This window comes from Syngnathus typhle, linkage group LG3, assembly GCF_033458585.1.
Source record: "Syngnathus typhle isolate RoL2023-S1 ecotype Sweden linkage group LG3, RoL_Styp_1.0, whole genome shotgun sequence".
NCBI lineage: Eukaryota > Metazoa > Chordata > Actinopteri > Syngnathiformes > Syngnathidae > Syngnathus > Syngnathus typhle.
Genome location: NC_083740.1, coordinates 1,009,990 through 1,029,968, shown reverse-complemented (window position 1 = coordinate 1,029,968; position 19,979 = coordinate 1,009,990). Strand labels below are relative to the sequence as shown.

The following is a 19,979-nucleotide window of genomic DNA, read 5'->3' as shown; positions in this document are numbered from 1 at the left end:
AAGTTTTTTTTTTTTTAATGGCTTTAAATAAAAAAGAGAGCTAAGGCTTTTATTTAAATGACCATGTATAGTAAGTTGTCAAGTGATTAAAATATTTAATAATGAATTGTTTTTTTTATTGTTAGCTCATAGTTAATCACACTTTTTATTTGTTGTAAAAAAATCTTTTGATTTCTTTTTCCTGATAAGTGTTTTAGCAAATTTTAACACCTTTAATGTGAAGGAAATTGATTTTCTTATGCAGACATATTTAATGAATTTTTATATTATAAATATTATATATTTAAAAATAACATGCACATGAAATGTGAAACTTGGGAGGTAGACTATAATGTCTATCAGTAGAAGTCCCACAGAAAAGTGTCAACAAGTTTTTTGTGCTTTGACGCAGGGTGGAATAAAGTTTTCTTGCTTTTGTTTCAAACAAGCAGCAAAGAGAGGCGCGCCGCGCACGCGGCACGCACGCAGATACCAAAGATGGAGATGCAAGAAGATCTTTCGAGTTGGCTGCTGAGGAGCGGCCACTTGAAGACCACCTTCTACCCACCCCCGCGACCAGTCCTAAACATCAGCTCAAGTTGAATAGGCCGCTAAGTGGAGCGACACTTTCCTCTGGCGGCCAACTTGTGAACGACACTCTTGTGACGTCAGAGCAATGTTATAAATGCTAAAAAAAAAGAAATCCTTTGGCATTTTTGTTTTTGTTAAACATACTAATAATGCCAAAGACGACCGATTCTCACGAGTTTTACCCCCCCCCCCCCGCCAACCTCAGCAGGTGAGCATTTTTTCCTTATTTTCTATTATTAGCTCGTGCCGTAGTAGAAATATGACTTGAAAGTCGAACGTGGAACGTTTGAGAGCTGCTCCTCCGAAGGGTCATCGGCGATAACTGGAGCGTGCTAAAATGCCGAGCAGCGAGTTGCAAAAGCTCAAATATGCTCTTTCAGACGGCGTCAAGCCATTTCGACACATAATCAAAGTTCACTTCTGCCTTGACGTGTTTTAGAAACTAAGATGGAGATCTTTTGGGACGCTGATAGTGCCGATTCTCCTGCGGCCCAACTGGAATTTCCCTATTGTAGGACCAACAAAGGCTGCTTCTATTCACAAACAAGAGTTGAAAAGGGCCTTTGGGGGGAAGGTCACCCTCAAGCTGCCGTGACAGCCGACGGGCCCTCGGAGGCTCGCTGTCCCCCCTTTAGCAGGGAAGGGGGGAGGGGGGGTTGGTAGTAGTAGTATTTTTTTAAACATATGGAGTATGTCTTGCGTTGTGGAAAAATGCAATTCTCAGGCGACCTTTTGACCCTAACCTTCTTTAGCACAGATGTGCGGCAATAGGCACTTAAAGACATTTCAAACCAACCCCCAAAGTTGATCTAGATATTAAGTAACGAAGGATATGTTTGTTCAAATGAAATAGTTTGTCACTTTTAGTAAGGTAGAATCTAGTCCGTAATTCCAGCCTCTGTCATGATGTAACGGTCCGTGACGACGATGCAAAGCTACAAGCTTGCAATGACCTGCAAAGTCATTCAATAAGTTTTACGACGCAAGTTGGAATCATCAACTGGGCGTGTTGGTTCTTTTATTCCTTTATTTGAAGGAGTGGAGTGTTTGCTCACCATATCAATCCGACACCTTGTTCATTGTCCGAAGAAGTTTGCGTTCATGGCTAAAGAGTCACACTCGCTTGACCTTTTACAGATACGAAAAAAAGAAAACTTTGTAGGGAGGGGGGGGGAAAAAATCTGAAAAAATATGTTTGTAGAACTTTATATTCTTCTAAACAAAAATACATTTAATTTTTTTTTTAATGTACTAGTATTTCTTATTTCTAGAAAAACAAATCATTTCCTGGACAAACGATCACAACATAAAATCTCTACATTCGACGATATATGAGATTTTTTTTTATGATAGATAAGGCCTGCTCGAAAGTGTGATGGTGACATCACACGATGGTTGCCCTGCCCATCTGCACGTCCGCCCTTGGCTGCCGTGGCAACATGAGAGACGTGCCTACCATGAAGGAGGGGTGCGGGTGGGGGGTATCATCTTATCATTCAAATGCAGCTTCCTGCTTCATGGGAGAGGGGCGGCTTAAACCTCTCCTCAAGCCCTCATTGGTTCCTTTGTCTTCCTGCTTCCCCATCCATCTTTCCTGCTCGGCCAATCAGGATTCGGCATGGGGGCAGGGCGCCGTTACACAGCTAAGCTGCTGCTGCTTGGGGCATTTCCCCCCCTCCCAAAATAAATAAAATAAATAAATAAATAGAGAGTTTTTCTGAAGGAAAAGTTTGAAAATAATTATATTTACCACTCACGTCAAATATTTTTTGTCCAACAGTTTAAAAAGTTTAGAAAAAAAAAATGTCAGTAACTACTTTTTCTGTATTTTTCCAGTCTCTTCCTTTCTGCCTGCCAGCATGTCCTTCTTGCTCACTCAGCCAATCAGGACGGCGGATGGGGGCAGGAGCGCCATTCCACGGGCGAGCCGCTACACAGGAAGGAGGGGGGGGGGGCATGGTGGAACCCCACCCCACCCTCCCCTGCGTGTTTTATTCGCAGACTCGCAGACACGACCGCCGCTGTTCACTTTCGCCTGTCAGCCTCGCCCACCAGTGGGAAGGAAAAGACGAAGACAGGAGGGCGCACAAGCAAGCAGGCGGCCGAGCAGCTTCTTCTCGAGAACCCCGGCAGCCAGGCAGGCAGGCAGGCAGGATGATTGCGGCTCAGCTCCTCGCCTACTACTTCACCGAGTTGAAGGATGATCAACTCAAAAAGGTAAAACACGCCACTTGCGTCTCACGGCAGCCATGTTACTTGTCGGCCGGGAGGATGCAGGGAGAAGGAGGAGGATGAGCGTGGTAGCGGCGGCCGGAGGTTAGCGGCGTGCCCTTGACACGGACGCCTCCATGACAGCTCACACAGGTGTCCACCAGCGGGACTTCCATATTCTTACACGCGAGCGGCCGCTAACCTTCCCGAGATGTGACCTTGCACAAATTAGCCGGCGGGCAGCTAGCTGCCGTTGCTGGTGTGTGTGATGACAGACCGGCGACATGGATGGAGGCTCGGGGGGAGGGCCTTGTACTAGTAAAGTCGGGGGAGGGGGCAGGGAGAGCTCTGACGTCACAGTGCAGTGGGCGCACGTGCGCGGAAAGGAAGTCGTGAAGAATGCCGCTGAGAGTGATGTCACGGGGGGGGGTCGTTTGCTTTGTGGTGAGGCTTCCCGATTTGCTTCTGTTCCCTTGGACTCGGGAAAATCCACAGGTCTTGTATAATGTGGGCAAAAATGATTTTTAATTATTAAGTGGCATATAGCGATAGGCCGAAAAAACGATTTCCATTGTGCAAGTCGGAGAACTTCAAGTTTCGGCCAAGTTCCAAGTCACCCCGAATTTCAGTCCAGACAAGTGCAAGCAAGTCTTATCTTCTTTTTAAAAAGCGGCGTGCTGTATTATTAGGAAGGGTCATGTGACCTGGTCAACTGGCAGACAGACGTGCAATGTTAATGAGGGTTTAAAAATAGCAGTGCCGCAAAGGTCGCCGCATGTCACATGACACAACAGCAGCAGCATACCCCGAGTAACCTTTGCATCCTGTCAGTGCTGCCCCCGTGTGGTCATGGTGGCTAAGTGAGCAATATTCTGTATCGCTTTTGCGTCCCGGGCAGATCGACAAGTACCTCTACTCCATGCGGCTCTCTGACGAGACGCTCAAGGACGTCATGAACCGTTTCCGCCGGGAGATGGAGGACGGCCTGGGCCACGGCACCAACCCCACCGCCACAGTCAAGATGCTGCCCACCTTCGTCAGGTCCATCCCTGACGGTTCAGGTAGCATTTAACTTCATTTAGTCATAAGGTTTTGGGATATATAATTAATATGACATCAATTGATTGGAACAAAAAGACAACATTGCCATGGCTTTTGTGAAACCAAAATGGCTGACTTCCTGTTCAATTTTGTAAATCGGTCCTGGTTTCACGGACGTATTTTTCTCACATTAGGAATGGCATTTGTTTTCGGAATGTGAATGTCACAAGTTACAATGACAAAAAAAATAATCTGTCATTTAACGATGAATTCGTTTAGTCGTGCCAGCTAACTAGCCGCAGCCATTGCCGGTACGGACGCTAATCGAGCTAGCTTAGCGTCGACAATTCCAGAGTAGTGATACTTCCGGATCAGAGACAACAAGAAGGATGTTTTCATTTTAGTCTGAGTCTAGCCCGTCTATCACATACCCCCCCCCAGTTCTAAATTTGGCAGAGTTGAGTTCCACAAGACTTACTTGAGGTCAGAAGTTGAGGCAGCCGGAGCGGCGCTTTCCAATGGATGGGGGCGGCCAATGCACAAAGGATGTTAGCGGATCAGCACATTCCCGCCAGCAGATGCAAACTTGGTTCACACAAAACAATGTCCATGAGGCCCCGATCAAAATTCGATTTCACGGCCCTGCTAAAAATAGCATCGGGTGGCAGCAGCGGCTTGAGGGGACACGCGAGACGGGAAAGAAAGGAATGCGCTTTGACGGCCCCCCCAAAAAATTCTTGATCTGTGTTGAAACGTGTTTTGGCAGAAAAGGGAGATTTCATTGCTCTGGACCTCGGGGGATCCAATTTTCGCATCCTGCGAGTCAAGGTGACCCAGGATAAAAAGCAGCCGGTTCAGATGGAGAGCCAGGTCTACGAGACCCCCGATGACATCGTTCACGGCAGCGGGACTCAGGTAAAGCTTGTTAACACGCCATCATTTGTAAGCAAGTACCGATAAAGTTGAGTAGTTGGGAGTCGGGGGGTGTTGACTTATACTCAGGAGCGACTTATATACATATATATGTTTTTTTTTTCACTTTTTTGGGCATTTTATGGCTGGTGCGACTTATACTCCGGTGCAACTTATAGTCCAAAAATTACGGTAGTTACATCTCGTAAGGACGGGTCAAGATTTCAGCAGCTGGTTGACGCTAACCGTAGCCACGTGTCTTCCTTTGTGTCTCCGCAGCTCTTTGACCACGTGGCCGATTGCCTGGGCGACTTTATGGAGAAACAAAAGATTAAGGACAAAAAGCTTCCCGTGGGATTCACCTTCTCTTTTCCCTGCGCCCAAACCAAACTGGATGAGGTAAGCGTCTTCTTGCTAGACGACTCTTGGACGAAATTTGGAAAGTCCTGATTTGAAGCAAAATTGACTCATAATAATAATCATCATATTAATAAATATATATATTAATGATAATAATAATAAATATTAGCTCATACTCATAATAATACATGTTTATTCACACTAATAATAATAATGATAATTATAATTGACTTATAATAATAATTAATATTGACTATTGCGCAAAATTTAACTAATTTATTGTCCTAAAATCTGGGGTGCGCATTATACATGGGTACAATTTTTTTTCTTTTTTTAATCCGGATATGATACGGAGGCCGCCATTACAGATGCGCTTTCTTTCTTCTCTGCTGTTCACTTCAAACACAATGCTCTGGTATCAGACGCTTGCTCGATCACCTGCTCGTTTGCTCTCACAATGTACCCTACACAAATCCGAAACATTTCTTCGCTATCAAGTATGCTAGCGCATGCGCAGTGATACTGACCGGTAGAATAACATCCGGTTGTTCCCAAAGATGATCTATTTTCTGAAATCATTTTACGTTCACCGACTTAAGTAGGAGTCAAAATTTGGGTGCGTATGGGTACAGGCTTTTTTCCAGCATCAACATGCCATTTTTAGGGTGCGTATTATACATGGGGGCGCATTATACATGGAAAAAAACGGTACTAATGAAATAACAAATATTGACTCACAATAATAATAATCATCATCATCATCATAAAATAATGAGCATAATAATAATAATAAAATCTCAAGAACTACTTTTGCGACCATATTAAGATTGGTGAGCTTTTTATTGACAGGCCGTCTTACTGACATGGACAAAGAAGTTTAAGGCCAACGGCGTGGAAGGCATGGACGTTGTCAAACTCCTCAACAAGGCCATCAAGAAACAAGGGGTAGGTTCCGCAGAGGCGCCCGACTTTTCACTCCCAGCCGGCTGAACATCTCCGTCTGCTTCTCAGGACTACGAGGCTGACATCATGGCGGTGGTCAACGACACGGTGGGAACCATGATGACGTGCGGCTTCGACGATCAACGCTGCGAAGTGGGCATCATCATCGGTGAGTCCCAGACGGACGGCAACCTGCCGAGCGGCCGTTCGTGACTTGACTCCTCCCACTTTATTCCAGGAACGGGAACCAACGCCTGCTACATGGAGGAAATGCGTCACATCGACCAGGTGGAGGGCGACGAGGGTCGCATGTGCATCAACACCGAGTGGGGGGCCTTTGGAGACGACGGCTCCTTGGAGGACCTCCGCACCGAGTTTGACCGCGAGATCGACAGGGGCTCCATCAACCCGGGAAAACAGCTGTGAGCCTTTTTATTGACTCTGGAGATTCCGGAGAAGGAATGCCTGGTCTGACACCCCGGCCGTCTTTCGTTCCACCGCTCAGCTTTGAGAAGATGGCCAGCGGCATGTACATGGGGGAGCTGGTGCGACTCATTCTGGTCAAGATGGCCAAAGAAGGTCTGCTGTTTGAAGGACGCATCACACCTGAGCTCCTGACAAAAGGGAAGATTGAGACCAAGCATGTTTCTGCCATTGAAAAGTGAGTACGGTTCGTTCAGACCTTTCATTACTTACCATGGGATCATCTAAAAAATGTCTTCCACCAGGACTAAGGAAGGTCTGAAGAAGTGCATGGAAATCCTAACCAGGCTCGGGGTGGAGCCCTCCGACGAAGACTGCCTGGCCGTGCAGCACGTGTGCACCATTGTGTCCTTCCGCTCGGCCAATCTGATCGCCGCCACCTTGGGCGGCATCCTCGCTCGCCTGAAGGAGAACAAAGGCGTGGCTCGCCTTCGCACCACCGTGGGCATCGACGGCTCTCTCTACAAGATGCACCCTCAGTAAGTGCGAGAACCCCATCGTCGATAATCATCCGAGCTGAGGATCCTACCAACTGTGTGAGCAGGTACGCCCGGCGTCTGCACAAGATGGTACGGCGCCTGGTGCCGGACTCGGACGTCCGTTTCCTGCTGTCGGAGAGCGGGAGCGCCAAAGGCGCCGCCATGGTGACGGCGGTGGCTTACCGTCTGACGGAGCAGGCTCGGCAGATCCAACAGACCATGGCCGAGTTCCGTCTGGGCAAAGCCCAACTGCTGGAGGTGAAGAAACGCATGCGGGTGGAGATCGAAAGAGGTCTCAGGAAGGACTCGCACCGAGAGGCCACGGTCAAAATGTTGCCCACGTACGTCCGCAGCACACCGGACGGATCAGGTAGATGTTAAAACTCAACGGAGATGTCCTGCCCGCGTGACGACTGAACCGTTTCCTTCCCATCCAGAAAACGGGGACTTCCTCGCTCTGGATCTCGGTGGGACCAACTTCCGGGTGCTTCTGGTAAAGATTCGCAGCGGGAAGAAGCGCTCGGTAGAGATGCACAATAAAATCTACGCCATTCCCATCGAGGTCATGCAGGGAACGGGAGAGGAGGTAAGAAACACAACTGGGAATTCTCCTTTCTGGTCCGACGTTTATTTTATTTTTTCCCCCCCGACAGCTCTTCGACCACATTGTGCACTGCATCTCGGACTTCCTGGACTACATGGGTATGAAGAGTGCCCGTTTGCCTCTGGGCTTCACCTTCTCCTTCCCTTGCCATCAGACCAGCCTGGACGCTGTGAGTTTGCCAGAAGACCTTTGCCACATCCCTTTGGTCATTGCTTTGCGTTCGGCAGGGAATACTCGTGACCTGGACCAAAGGCTTCAAAGCTACCGACTGCGAGGGCGAAGATGTGGTGGAGCTTCTGAGGGAGGCCATCAAGAGGAAAGAGGTCAAAGATCACTCATTCAGTCGGGTCGTCAGCTGATGTTTGAGGTTGTCCCATCAGCATCTTTGATCCGTTTGCTTTCTCAGGAGTTCGAGCTGGACGTGGTTGCAATCGTCAACGACACCGTGGGCACCATGATGACTTGCGCTTATGAGGAACCCACCTGCGAGGTGGGCTTGATCGCAGGCAAGTCACCTTCTCGTCCGAGTACCAAAAGACGAGATAACGCCGAGTCATGTTTAAAAAAATATCGACCCCCCTCCTCAGGGACGGGCAGCAACGCTTGTTACATGGAGGAGATGAGGAACATTGAGATTGTGGAAGGGAATGAAGGTCGCATGTGCGTCAATATGGAATGGGGAGCGTTTGGAGACAACGGCTGCCTGGACGACATCCGAACCCAGTACGACCAGGCGGTGGACGAGAACTCGCTCAACGAAGGCAAACAAAGGTCACGGTGCTTTTCAGTCTCTCACGGTACGTTCAAACCGAGACATCCTCAACGATCTTCTCCTTTTTCAGATACGAGAAGATGTGCAGCGGCATGTACCTGGGAGAGATCGTCAGGCAGATTCTGATCGATCTCACCAAACGTGGATTTCTTTTCCGAGGACAGATTTCTGAAACGCTGAAGACTCGAGGCATCTTTGAGACAAAGTTCCTATCTCAGATCGAAAGGTGAGTCGTTTCTCAAAGTCCTCAATACGTTTGTGCGGGAACTCAGATGTAGACTTGGGATTCGTTCTCGAGACCAAAAGTGCAAAAAAATCTTCACTGACTCGGATTCTTCAGCTTTGACTTGGCCCTTGGTCTTAAATATCTCCATCTTGACTTGGGGTCTTAACAAGTTCCCAGCTGCTCCCAGTCTTGTCCTTGATTTGGTCCATCATGTCTCTGGTCTTGGTTTTGGTCTTCTGGTCTTGGTCTCAGTTCCTCAAAGTTTTCTTCTTAACTTATTCCCAACCCCTTAAAGGTTTAGATTTGACTTCTTACTGTGAAGGATCCGGTTACTCTCCTGCTTCTTTTGACCCTCCTAACCTTCTCCGCAGCGATCGTTTGGCCCTGCTGCAGGTCCGGGCCATCCTGCAGCAGCTGGGGCTGGACAGCACCTGCGACGACAGTATCATCGTCAAGGAGGTTTGCGGTACCGTGTCCCGCCGCGCCGCCCAGATCTGCGGGGCCGGCATGGCGGCGGTGGTGGACAAGATCCGCGAGAACCGCAAACTGGACCACCTTGACGTGACCGTGGGCGTGGACGGAACGCTCTACAAGCTGCACCCACAGTAAGGCAACCTTCTTCAAAAGCATCGCAGCCCGGCCGCTTCTCCACCCCCCTCACCTTCTTTCTTCTCCTTCCGCAGCTTTTCCAAGATCTTCCAGCAAACGGTGAAAGAGCTCTCCCCCAAATGCGACGTGACCTTCCTGCTGTCTGAGGACGGCAGCGGCAAGGGGGCTGCTCTCATCACGGCGGTGGGATGCCGTCAGAGGGAGCAGGAAGCTCAGCAACACTGAAGCCCCTTCCTGGATAGTTTGAGAAGAAACTAGCCGCTGCTCCGTGGGCACCTTTCACTCCCCCCGACAGCCGTGACTCCCCCTCGCCCTCCCTCCCTCCCGCACAGCAGGGCAGCGCACCTCCAGCTCTGCATATTTATTGTCCCGCACCAGCAGCTTTCTCGTGTTTTGTCGGTTCTCCTCGCTAGCTCGTCATCGTCTAAACTCCGTTGGGTGTGTCATATTTGTGTATGGCTAATTTTATTTTTATATGGAGGCAAATATATGACTATTTATACAGCTGGGGATCTGCTAGGATTTGAAACCACAGAGACAAGAACATGCTTGCACTTTTTATATCGATAACCCCCCCCCCCAGGAACCCGAAGCGTTTCCCCAATGTATCTTTCCGAAACGCCGGGCGACAAGGGCTCGCTGCCGAGTCACGGCTGCTTCATTCCTTCCCATAGTGCAAAGTTACCGGGCAAAGATTGTGCAATCAAGTCGTGGCGACTCGGGACTCCCGGCGAGCCGGAAAAACAAAACGGAACCTAAAAATGACACGGGACTTATCGGTTAAGACTTGCACATGAGCGACTTGATCCAATCTCTGCTCGTGACCGCTGGTGTCGCTCACGTGTCCAAGTAGCAGGCGGCAAATATTATTCCTAGTTTAGAACTCATTTGTGATTTGTTGTTGTGATGAATCCTGCATCTGACCGGGAGGGGTGGAGTATTCCGACTACTGCTGCTGCTGCGAGCGCTTTATTGTGTAGATTGTGTCAAGTGTGCGCGTGTGTGTGTGTGTGTGCGTGTGTCGGAGCTGTTTGCTTTCAATGTGTCAAAAGTGTGTGGCGGCTGCATGCCTTACACGCAGACAAAAAAGGGGAAGCACGAGACGTTTCACACGGAAGAAGACGGTGACAGGTCATGATTAAATTCTATTTTGTTGTGGAACAAAGTCTGCCGTCTCATTCTTAAAGCCTCAAGTCCAGCCAAAATTAAATGGACTAGTGTTTCTTTGTCATTCTCGGCTGATGCGTTCACGGACTTTCGAAGCACCTGTCAGAGGTAAGAAATCAACTGACATCTTTTCGAACATTTCAACAAATTGTGCATTGGAAATGCAGACGAACAAGCGATCGTGTCAACGTTTCCGCGTGAAATGGCGTGGGCGTGCGTTTGCAGGTGTTCGTGAACGCGCAGGTAGCGCAGTTGGACTTGCAGCCGTCTTGTGAGCATGCGCGTGTTTCTTTGAGCGCTCTGCTTGCTTCTTTTTTTTCCTCCCCCTTCGATTTTTTTTTCTTGCTGTGGTTTTAACATCACGTCCCTGCTGTGCTGAGTGTGTGGGCGTGCATGTGTTTGTTTCCAGCCCTCACCACCACCACCATCGGGCGGGCAGCTCTCAACTGCGGGCTTTCTTGCTGCATGAAGCAACAAAAGGAAAATAAAGAGTTCCCAAGTGTCAGCGCACGTCTCAGGTACGCGATTGGAAGGTAAGATCGTGCGTGCACGCTTTCCGCATTTGTATTTGGCGGTGACGTTGCTACGCCGTGCAGAAAAATATGCAGTAGCTCGTTAGCTCCACATGCTAACGGGGTTAGCTAGGCGCTTAGCATGTAGCTAGGTTAAAGAACGTGGAAAGGGCGGGGGGTGCCGAACGAGCTAGGATAGCCGCTTAAATTAGGAACTTTTATCTGACACCCGCGTACATTTACCGAGATTTATTTGTCGAGTCGATTGGAAATCATCTTTTTATTTTTCAGTGCATTTCAGCGCGGCTAACGTCACCAGCTAGCGCCGAGCTATCCTTGGCTACGCCACTCGGGTATTGACTTCAGACTACCTGCTCCATGACGTCACTCCCAGAAACTGCAGCCGCCTCTTTAAACTCGGACATATTGTACAAACTTTTCTTGTTGCCATCACATTTGGAGCATGTTCAAAACTTCCTTGCCACAAGAAATTTGTTTGTGACTTGACTGTAATTAAAATGTAAAATCCTGCCACAACATTTAACGCCTTTCAATGGAGATGGCGCCCCCCCCCCCTTTTTTGGTTTTTTTTTTTTTTCCGCCCGTGTCCTTTTTCTGTAGTGACCCATGTTTTTGATTTTGTCTTTTCCCCGAAACAGAAAGAGTGCAAATCCAAAGTTCTGACCACGGAGCTCGCTCCAGAGGACGGCAACAGCAGCAGCAGCAGCAGCTCGGCTGGCTCAGCAGCACCCGCCCCCATGTCTCTTTGAGTCGGGACCCGGACCCACCGTGGCCCATGCGCTGTACCCGTTTCCCTCCCCGTCCTCCTCCTCCCGCAAGCTGACGCAGAACCCCAGGCACCTCCCTCCCCTCCCCCACCCCCACTCGGTCGCCAGCGACTCGCCGCCGCCCGCCATGGCGCCCGGCACCGAGACGGTCCACTACATCCATCTGCACAATTCCAGCCAGTCGGTGCTGGAGGCCCTGCGCACCCAACGGCGCGAGGGCCTCTTCTGCGACGTGACGGTGCGCATCCACGACGCCTCGTTGCGGGCCCACGCCTGCGTCCTGGCGGCCGGCAGCCCCTTCTTCCAGGACAAGCTGCTCCTGGGCCACTCGGAGATTTCCGTGCCACCCCTGGTTCCCGCCGAAACGGTCAAGCAGCTGGTGGACTTTATGTACAGCGGCTCGCTGGTGGTGCTCCAGTCACAGGCGCTCTGCATCCTCACCGCCGCCAGCATCCTGCAGATCAAGACGGTTATCGACGAGTGCACGCAGATCATCTCGCAGAGGAAGGCGGCGAGTGCCGCCGCGGCGGCCGCGGCTGCCGCCGCTGCTGCGGCAGCCGGCGGGGGGATGCTGGGCGGCGTCCTCCCCAAGCAAGAGGAGCGTGGTGGCGGGGGGAAAGGCAGGGAGAGTGGCGGGAGCTGCTCAGGCGGCGGCGGCGGAGGATACTCCAACTTCCCCAACTTTATGGTGGAGTGTAGCGCCAGTAACATGGGCGGAGAGAGCGGGCCCGGCCCCAGGGTTCCGTCGCAAGTATGGAAAGTATGGAACTTGCTGATTTCAAATTTGCAACCTTGGAAAATGGATGGAGGATGTCAACGGTCCAAAAAAGAAGTTTTTGCGTTTGAATTGGATGCAGCTTAAAACTCAAATCGGCACGCTCATTCCAAATTTGCAAAAAGTTTTTTCTCCACATTGATAAGCGGGATTCCACTGATTAGCTCGACTAAAAAAAAATTATTTTTTTTCCCCCTCAAGCACAAAAAAATCTTGAATTTAAATAAATGAACATTTTTAACTGAATTAATATAAGTTAAATATGTTTTCTTTTTGTTTTGCTAAACTTGGAAGTCAACCTCCATGCATTATCCTAATGGCTTATTTACTTTTTCAACACTATATATGGATTTTTGATATTCTCCTCCGCATATGTAGGAACCCTGCGGCCCCATGGAGCAGGCCAACAATCTGATGACGCTGGGCGACATAGGCGCGGCGGCGTCCCTGTGCGGAGGCGGCGGCGGCGGCGAGGCTCTGGGCGGCGGCCTCATGAAGCAGAGCCCCAGCTGCACGCAGGACGTTCGCTACAAGCTACGCGACCTGCTGGCGCAGACGGCCGACAACGGGGGCGCCGCCCAAGCCGGCAGCCTGTCGGCGAGCTGCAGCTCCGGCGTGGACAGCGTCGGGAGGGACGCTCTCCGCGGCAACGCCACCGACCTCTCCGACGCCCTGGTGGGCATGGAGCACTTCAGTGAGGAGGAAGACTTGGACGGCAGGGAGCGCGGCAGAGACGGAGACCGGGACAGGGGGGCCGGCGGACACAGCCGCAAGCAGAGGCAGCCGCTCAGACTACAGGTCAGTCAGAATTTTTAACACGCACAAGCATCATGATTTCACTTTGGCCACCGGGGGCAGTATAACACAAGCGTAATACGTCACGTAAATAAGACGCAGCGCGTCAAGAATATCGGTGTGCAAACGTTTTTCGTCTCTGCGTGCGTTGCTGCACCGAAGTTTCCAACGACCATCACGACGTCAACGCTCGTTTCCTCAGCCCTTTGACGGTTCTGCATCACATGTTAGCATTAGGCTAGCTCCGGTTGAAAAACATCAGTAATCTTTACATTATGACATGCTACTCCTTTTCACCTTATTCAAACAGCAGTCGCGTCGAATCCTCAAAACAATTTGGAGAATTAAATTTCGCACTTAATAGGCGCGGCGACATGTCTCTTTTTATTTTATTTTATTATTAACACACAACTATCTGTCCCTAAGTAGAGCGCGTGAGTACTGTTGCTACCTCGGGTGTGGGTGTAGGCATGGTAAGGGGAGGTTATGGGGAAGGGTTGCCATGGTTACAGCTTTCAGGCATGCAGAGCTGCATCGCTTTGCTTTTGCCTCCTCTCGTACTGCATTGGCGCACATGACTGACATGTCGGTGCGCCAGCGCGCCTCCTCCAGCGAAAGCCATGGACGTCTGCTTGCTCACCGTAGGTCCTTAACAGACATGAACAGAACCCTCTCCTCTCCCCCGATGTCATCGACGTGCTCCGTTCCAGGTGCTGGGAGGCGGAGGCGAGGGCGTGGTGGTGAAAGACGAGGGGGCGCAGGCGGCCGACGGGACGGCCTTCGCCCTGGAGGACGGCCGGCGGGACGGAGAGCAGGGAGGACCCCAGGGAGCCATGGCGGGCTTCGGACAGGTGAGTTGAAAGGGCGGGGGGAAGATGGATGCCGGTTGGCTTAGCGGCGGGGTTCATTTGGAATGGGAGGCGTGTTCATGCAACACACTGACTGCATGAGGAGAACACAGCTTGTGCAAACATTATGGAACAGACAATGAGTCACACCATGCTACAGCACCCCCCCCCCCCCCCTCCCCTCCCCGCGAAATCGAAATAGACTTCCCTTATATGAACAGTGGCTGCTATGCACTGCGTCAAAACGCGAATACATTTCTTTGAGCAAAGCTTTCATCGAAAAACGATTGCAACGATTTCCCGATGCTTAATCCATAATTAATGAATTAGCATGATGTGTGCCATCAGATGTTTGAAGATGATTTGAGTACATATTACTAAACTCACATTGACCAAAAGGTGGCGCTAACGACCAGCTACCTTGGGGCGTGGTCCACGTGAGAAGATGTGATGTCACGGGCTGCTGCAGCAAATGCCCGGGAGGCAAATGTTTGACAGTTTGACACTACATCGGAAGAACCTGTGTGACCAGGAGGGTTAGGGTTAGTCAAACTAGTCTGGACTATACTTTCTAATCAGTTGCCACATCTCTGAGGTGCTTTTCTTCCTAAAATCGGGCGCCAGTGCACTTTTTTTTTTTCTTCTCCATTCCATCCCAGCCGGGGTGAAAAACTCCACAAGCACCTCATCTTAGACGCTAGCGTGCCTCTCCTTTAAAACCAGCGTGACGCTTTCATGATTTACTGCGGCGCGCGTGATTCTTTGACGCGGAGGCGACTCGTTGCGATGGCGGGGGAACCGCCACGACTGACAAGTTAATTGCCGGCGTCTTGGGATCCTAAAAAGTGCACAGAAAGACAGCCGACGATGCGGCCCGACCAGTCTGACGGCTGTGTTCTTTCCGACCTATGCGTTTGACTTTTTGCGGCGTTCGTAATCCTCGTTAAAAGCCGGTCTTAAGACTTGAACGTGTGACAGCGCCGCACAGACGAGGAGCGCTGCACTCATGGAGGTGAGCGTTCCCACGCCCGCTTCCCATCCGGGACGGGCGAAAAGGAGCCGCACGGTTTATGCCGATTGCCTTTTTTTTTGTCTTCTAGGACTTCTACGATGAGCAGGGCGTCTTCACCGAGAGCTTCTGGACGCAGAGCGAGCCTCCTCAAGCCATGGGGTTTAATCCCAGAGGACGGGTCAGCAAGCCTCTGACTCCGCCCCCGACCTCGCAGTCCATCAATAACCAGGTGTGTGCGTGTTTTGTCACCCTCGGAGGTTCTGGACTGGGAATGCGTTTGAAACACGATCGGACACGCTCGAAACGCGCTCATCTCGAGTCATGCCATTAATCCGTTTGAGCCTGCCACGATTAGGCATTGTTTTTTTGTTTTTTTATCAATTAGCCAATTAATCGGAAGAATTTTAGTCTGCCAAATAAAATTAAATAAAAGTTAAAAAAACATTAATTTTCAATTAATAAAATGAATCAGTTATCAGACTTTTAGTCTGCCAAATTCGAACATGCAGAAATGACACGATTACAAAAATGTACTTAAATGTAATTTAAAAATTTTTTACTACTGCTTGTTGGACATTGCGCCGCTTCTTTATCGAGGACAAACGTGCCCTTATGATTTCTAATGAAGGAAAAGAGTCAATAAATGGACTGAAGAGCAATATTATGTGAACCAGCCTCAATCTCACCGGACCCTCGCTGGGCCCGCAGCTTCTTTTCCAGTACCCGGTCAGCCAGTCGCAGCCGCAGCCCTTCTACATGGGCGGGATGGACACCATGGCGGGGGCGGAGCCCAACCAACAGGCGCCGCCGGCCCCCATGACACCGGCGCCGCCCCCCGCCACCAACACGGCCGCCGTGCCCGCCCCCTGCTCTTCGGGCCCCTCGCCTTCCTCCCAAGGATCCGAGACCTCCTTTGACTGCACGCACTGTGGCAAATCGTTACGTTCCAGGAAGAATTACAGCAAGCACATGTTCATCCACTCCGGTAAGTTCCCGTGGCGCGACGAAGCGACGCTGAAATGAACGGCACGTATCCATCCGCCCGCAGGTCAAAAACCTCACCAGTGCTCCATCTGCTGGCGCTCCTTCTCCCTGCGCGACTACCTCCTCAAGCACATGGTGGTGCACACGGGCGTGCGGGCCTTCCAGTGCACCATGTGCGGCAAGCGCTTCACGCAGAAGAGCTCGCTCAACGTGCACATGCGCACGCACCGCGCCGAGCGCACCTTCCAGTGCAACGTGTGCCAGCGGGCCTTCACCCACCGCACCCTGCTGGAGCGCCACGCGCTGCAGCACGCCGCGCCCGGACGCGCCGCCGACATGACCTCGCCCGCCAAGCGTAGCCCTCCCGCCATGGGGGGGCCCTCAGGTATGGCCGGGGCGGCCGGCATGGTGGGCGGCATGGCCAACATGCCGGGCCACGGCGCCGTGTCCAACTAGAGCCGCCGGCGAGGGGGGCGTGGCGCCGGGACGGAGATGGGGGGCAGTGACTTGGCTATAAATTTGACTTGACTCTTGTTGGCTAAATGATTCCCAACTTTTTTTTTTATATATTAGAAAAACATCAATGCACACTACCAATTAATTTTTTTTGCCATTGCTTGTGACGAGAATTTTCTTTTTTCCTTTTTTTTTTTTTTTTTTTTTTTTTTTTTTTTTTGCATATGTTACTACAGTTACTCTGTGTGCAAGATTTTCCGACTTGACTCGAATTCAACGACTCGCTTGACTCTGACCACGGTAACTCGGGACTGACTCCCCCACTGTACAATTGGCACATTTCCGACTTAGTCCCACCTCCGCCGAATAGTCCGGAAACTTCCAACGTGGCTCCTGCAGAGGCTTTTTTTGGAACCCAACGCACAAATCATCAGGACCGGATTTCCTCATCGTCACTCTACTGAGCCCTCACGGCTAACAACCTCACAGTATTAACCTACACTTGAACGCTTCCGCAACAAAACAAAAGCCTCTGCAGGAGCGCTGTCCGGACCAAGTACCGGCCGGGCCAGTCCTCGTAGGCGGCTTGGGTGGGTGCATTGAGGGTGGGTGTTACGGGTGGGGGTGGGTTGGTGGTTATCGGGTGGTGGGGATCTTTGAGAAAGCTCCTGAGGAGGTTGGAAAGGTTTCATTCACAAGCACTTCATTTGCTCTGAAAACTTGACAGTGGATCCACGGCATGCTGGAGTGACTCGGAACCTCAAGCGAGAGCTCGTCAAAGGCCAAAATAGTCGCTGTGCCCCGTTTTAGCCTTGCTAATATGTAGCCAAGCTTGCTAGCTCATGTTAGCGTTACTCACGTTACTCGTTACTAAAGACTCCACCAATGCGTTTAAGACGAATGGAACGGCACTGAATTGAAAAATATTCTGTGCCAGCAAAGTTCGAGGCGGGCTATATGCAAACGTATATTTGGTTCTGTTTTGGATTTTTGAAAATTCACTCCATTTTGAGATTTGGTGGACTCCTAATTAGACCCCGTAACCAGTTCCCCCCCCATAATGGCATGAAATTTGATACAGATTTTCCATCAAGAGTAGACCCACCAAATATTTGGTTGTTTCGATTTTTTTTTTTTTGGTCCCACTGACATGTTTTTAGGGGTGCTCTTGACCTTGGCATAGCTCATTTTGTTGAGACTCGAATGAATTGACTGTGAATGAAACCCAGGGTGGAGTTGAAATGAAATTCACCTTCATCCATTAAGACACTTTGGGTCACAGTTCCTTCGGGCGTCTACCGGCTGCCCCCCGCAATCAAATACCTCGAAATAGGATGGACTCCAAAATTAGGAAATGTTTGAGAAACATTTCAAGCGTATATTACACGCACGCACGCACGCACACACACATACACACATAGCTACAATTACCTCGGTGGTCCAAAGACAGGCTTTTTTGTGTCATATTTGAAGCTACAACCGTTAAAGCTTAAAAGATGGATCCGTTTACATTTGAAATGTTTCATACTTGGGTGTAAAAAACAAACAAAAAAAATGGCGGTGGAAGCGCTCACTTTAAAAGCGCACTCACTTTGTTCTTTGTTGCTCCTGTGATGCAGAAGTCTAAAAAAAAAAAAAAATGCTTTTAACGTAAAAGAGCCATTGAGAGGAAAGTTGGTGGGAAAACTTTGACAAATCATTGATTTCTATCAGGATTTTATAAATATATATACGTATATTATAAAAAAAAAAAAAAAAAAGAATGTTTGGTTGTGTTTCGGGGCTTCTCAATGTTGGTTGCTCTTCTCACGGCACAAAATAATTTTTAACCATTTTTTTTTTTTAGTCAAACTAAAACTGAATCATGAAATTGTACAATCGCCCCTCAAAGAGTTTTTGACTAAGTCAAAAAAAAAAAAAAAAAGGTGATAATGTGACGTTATCACGTAAATATTTATTGCAATTTGATCTCTATGCACACTTAAGTTTGCACATCCTGTTTCTTAGAGCGAGATGTCGTTGTCCCCCCTCAAGTATTTGGCCTCTTTATTTTGAATTTTTTTGGTTCCACCCCCCTTCGGCGCAGCTCCTCCTCGCCAAACTTGAATCCAAATTGTTTTCGTAAACCTCACTCGAAAGATTTGACATGAAATGTCCCTGAAATGCGGCAAAGATGAGGAGTGAGCACGAGCACTCGTGGAATAAGCTAAAATTTGAACGCCAAACCTCTGGTGCTTTTTTTTTTTGTTTTCTTTTGTTGTCGTCGATGTTTGTGTTCTCTCTCTCTCTGGACATATTTACCTCATTTTGCCAGCTGCCAACAAGACGCAGGCGGCGCACTGCTCAGTCCACTTAAGTGTTTTTGAAATTAATTTTTTGTTTTTTGTTGGATTTCTCCTCAGCGGCAGAAGTGGTTGTGATGCATTCAAGGACCCGTGTACAGTACTGTAACATGTCGGCGCTTTGTGACGTACTGTGTGATGCTTTTTCTCTTATTTTTTTTCTTCTTCTGGGATCTTTTCTAGAGGAAATCCTCTCTGACGAGCAGTGGCGGTTTTATAAACTTGTCATCCTTAAAAAAAAAAAAAAAAAAGCTGAAAAAGAAAATGCAAGCTGATTTTTTTTGTGTACGACAAAGGCTAAGAGGCATGATTTTAACCTTTTTCTGACAACTTGTAGATGTTGTAGTTGATGACTTTAATTGAATTTGAAAACTGATTGAGTGATTTCAAGGATTTCTTTCTCCAATTAAACGTCTTCTATGACTGATTTCGCTCCGTTATTTTTGTGTGACTTGGACCCAAAAAAAAAAAAAGTTTTTTGTTGTAGAAAAGAACCGCATTTTATTTGAATTAACCTGAATTGTCAATTCATATTTCAGCCTCTAATCTTGACCTTCTCCCCGAAGCTGTCCAGTTCTGAAATGTAAAGCCTCTCAACGGCGCCCTCTTCTGGTGTCTGGTAGTCAGTACAGCGTTTGACAAACCAGAATTTTAAAGGAAAGCTGTTGGAAAGCAACATTAATGTGGATTTCAGTCGATGGCAGTAAATGCTTCTCTTCCATCAACCAATTATTATTATTTTTTTTGCCTTGCTGTCAATGTGAACAGTATGACCATTTCTAACAAGTTAATTTATTCCCAATTTGAACATTTGTCAAGAAAAAAAGTGCCACACCATGTTTGAACTTTTGTTTTTGTCTTAGTCCATCTGCTGGCGGCCAACATCTGTCACGTTTTTTTTTTTACTCCCGGCGTGCTGAGGTTCAAGCCGGGGGCCTTTTGTGAGTGGCGCCATTGTGTGAGCGTCCATTGTGTGTGTGTTTATGAGAAATGATTTGCAGACATTTGGGCTTCCTCTGAGCATTTTGCAGACCTTCAACTGCCTGAAAATTGTCTCCATGTATTTCATACATCATGACATGTTTTGTACG

At 49.1% G+C, this 19,979-nt stretch overlaps 2 protein-coding genes across 3 annotated transcripts; both read left to right on the top strand.

Moving 5' to 3' along the window:
• Positions 1 to 2,626: 2,626 nt before the first annotated feature.
• LOC133151292 (hexokinase-1) lies at positions 2,627 to 10,374 on the top strand. Its single transcript, XM_061274194.1, has 18 exons — positions 2,627 to 2,787; positions 3,680 to 3,842; positions 4,589 to 4,737; positions 5,014 to 5,133; positions 5,944 to 6,039; positions 6,106 to 6,205; positions 6,275 to 6,458; positions 6,542 to 6,697; positions 6,765 to 6,998; positions 7,064 to 7,368; positions 7,436 to 7,584; positions 7,652 to 7,771; positions 7,830 to 7,925; positions 8,009 to 8,108; positions 8,190 to 8,373; positions 8,445 to 8,600; positions 8,972 to 9,205; positions 9,284 to 10,374. The coding sequence occupies exons 1-18, from the start codon at positions 2,725 to 2,727 to the stop codon at positions 9,432 to 9,434; spliced, it is 2,760 nt and encodes a 919-aa protein (XP_061130178.1). The 5' UTR covers positions 2,627 to 2,724; the 3' UTR covers positions 9,435 to 10,374.
• Positions 10,375 to 10,502: 128 nt separating this feature from the next.
• Positions 10,503 to 19,315, top strand: zbtb45 (zinc finger and BTB domain containing 45). Of its 2 annotated transcripts, none has more exons than XM_061274213.1 (7): positions 10,503 to 10,894; positions 11,548 to 12,436; positions 12,830 to 13,249; positions 13,957 to 14,097; positions 15,195 to 15,335; positions 15,815 to 16,091; positions 16,155 to 19,315. In XM_061274213.1, exons 2-7 carry the CDS (start codon positions 11,804 to 11,806, stop codon positions 16,544 to 16,546), a joined length of 2,004 nt encoding a protein of 667 aa, XP_061130197.1. In that variant the 5' UTR covers positions 10,503 to 10,894; positions 11,548 to 11,803; the 3' UTR covers positions 16,547 to 19,315. The 2 variants fall into 2 exon arrangements, with proteins under 2 accessions (XP_061130197.1, XP_061130196.1); XM_061274212.1 differs by having other exon boundaries at positions 10,503 to 10,909.
• The last annotated feature ends 664 nt before the right edge of the window (positions 19,316 to 19,979 follow it).

What these genes read in the sequence shown, in the direction of transcription:
- LOC133151292 (XM_061274194.1), top strand. Translation starts at nt 2,725, where the DNA reads ATGATTGCGGCTCAGCTCCTCGCCTACTACTTCACCGAGTTGAAGGAT. An exon ending in ATCAGACCAGCCTGGACGCT is followed by an intron (nt 7,772 to 7,829) that starts GTGAGTTTGCCA and finishes TGCGTTCGGCAG; the next exon opens with GGAATACTCGTGACCTGGAC. An exon ending in TTCCTATCTCAGATCGAAAG is followed by an intron (nt 8,601 to 8,971) that starts GTGAGTCGTTTC and finishes CCTTCTCCGCAG; the next exon opens with CGATCGTTTGGCCCTGCTGC.
- zbtb45 (XM_061274213.1), top strand. Translation starts at nt 11,804, where the DNA reads ATGGCGCCCGGCACCGAGACGGTCCACTACATCCATCTGCACAATTCC. An exon ending in TTCCGTCGCAAGTATGGAAA is followed by an intron (nt 12,437 to 12,829) that starts GTATGGAACTTG and finishes CCGCATATGTAG; the next exon opens with GAACCCTGCGGCCCCATGGA. An exon ending in GGCAGCCGCTCAGACTACAG is followed by an intron (nt 13,250 to 13,956) that starts GTCAGTCAGAAT and finishes GCTCCGTTCCAG; the next exon opens with GTGCTGGGAGGCGGAGGCGA.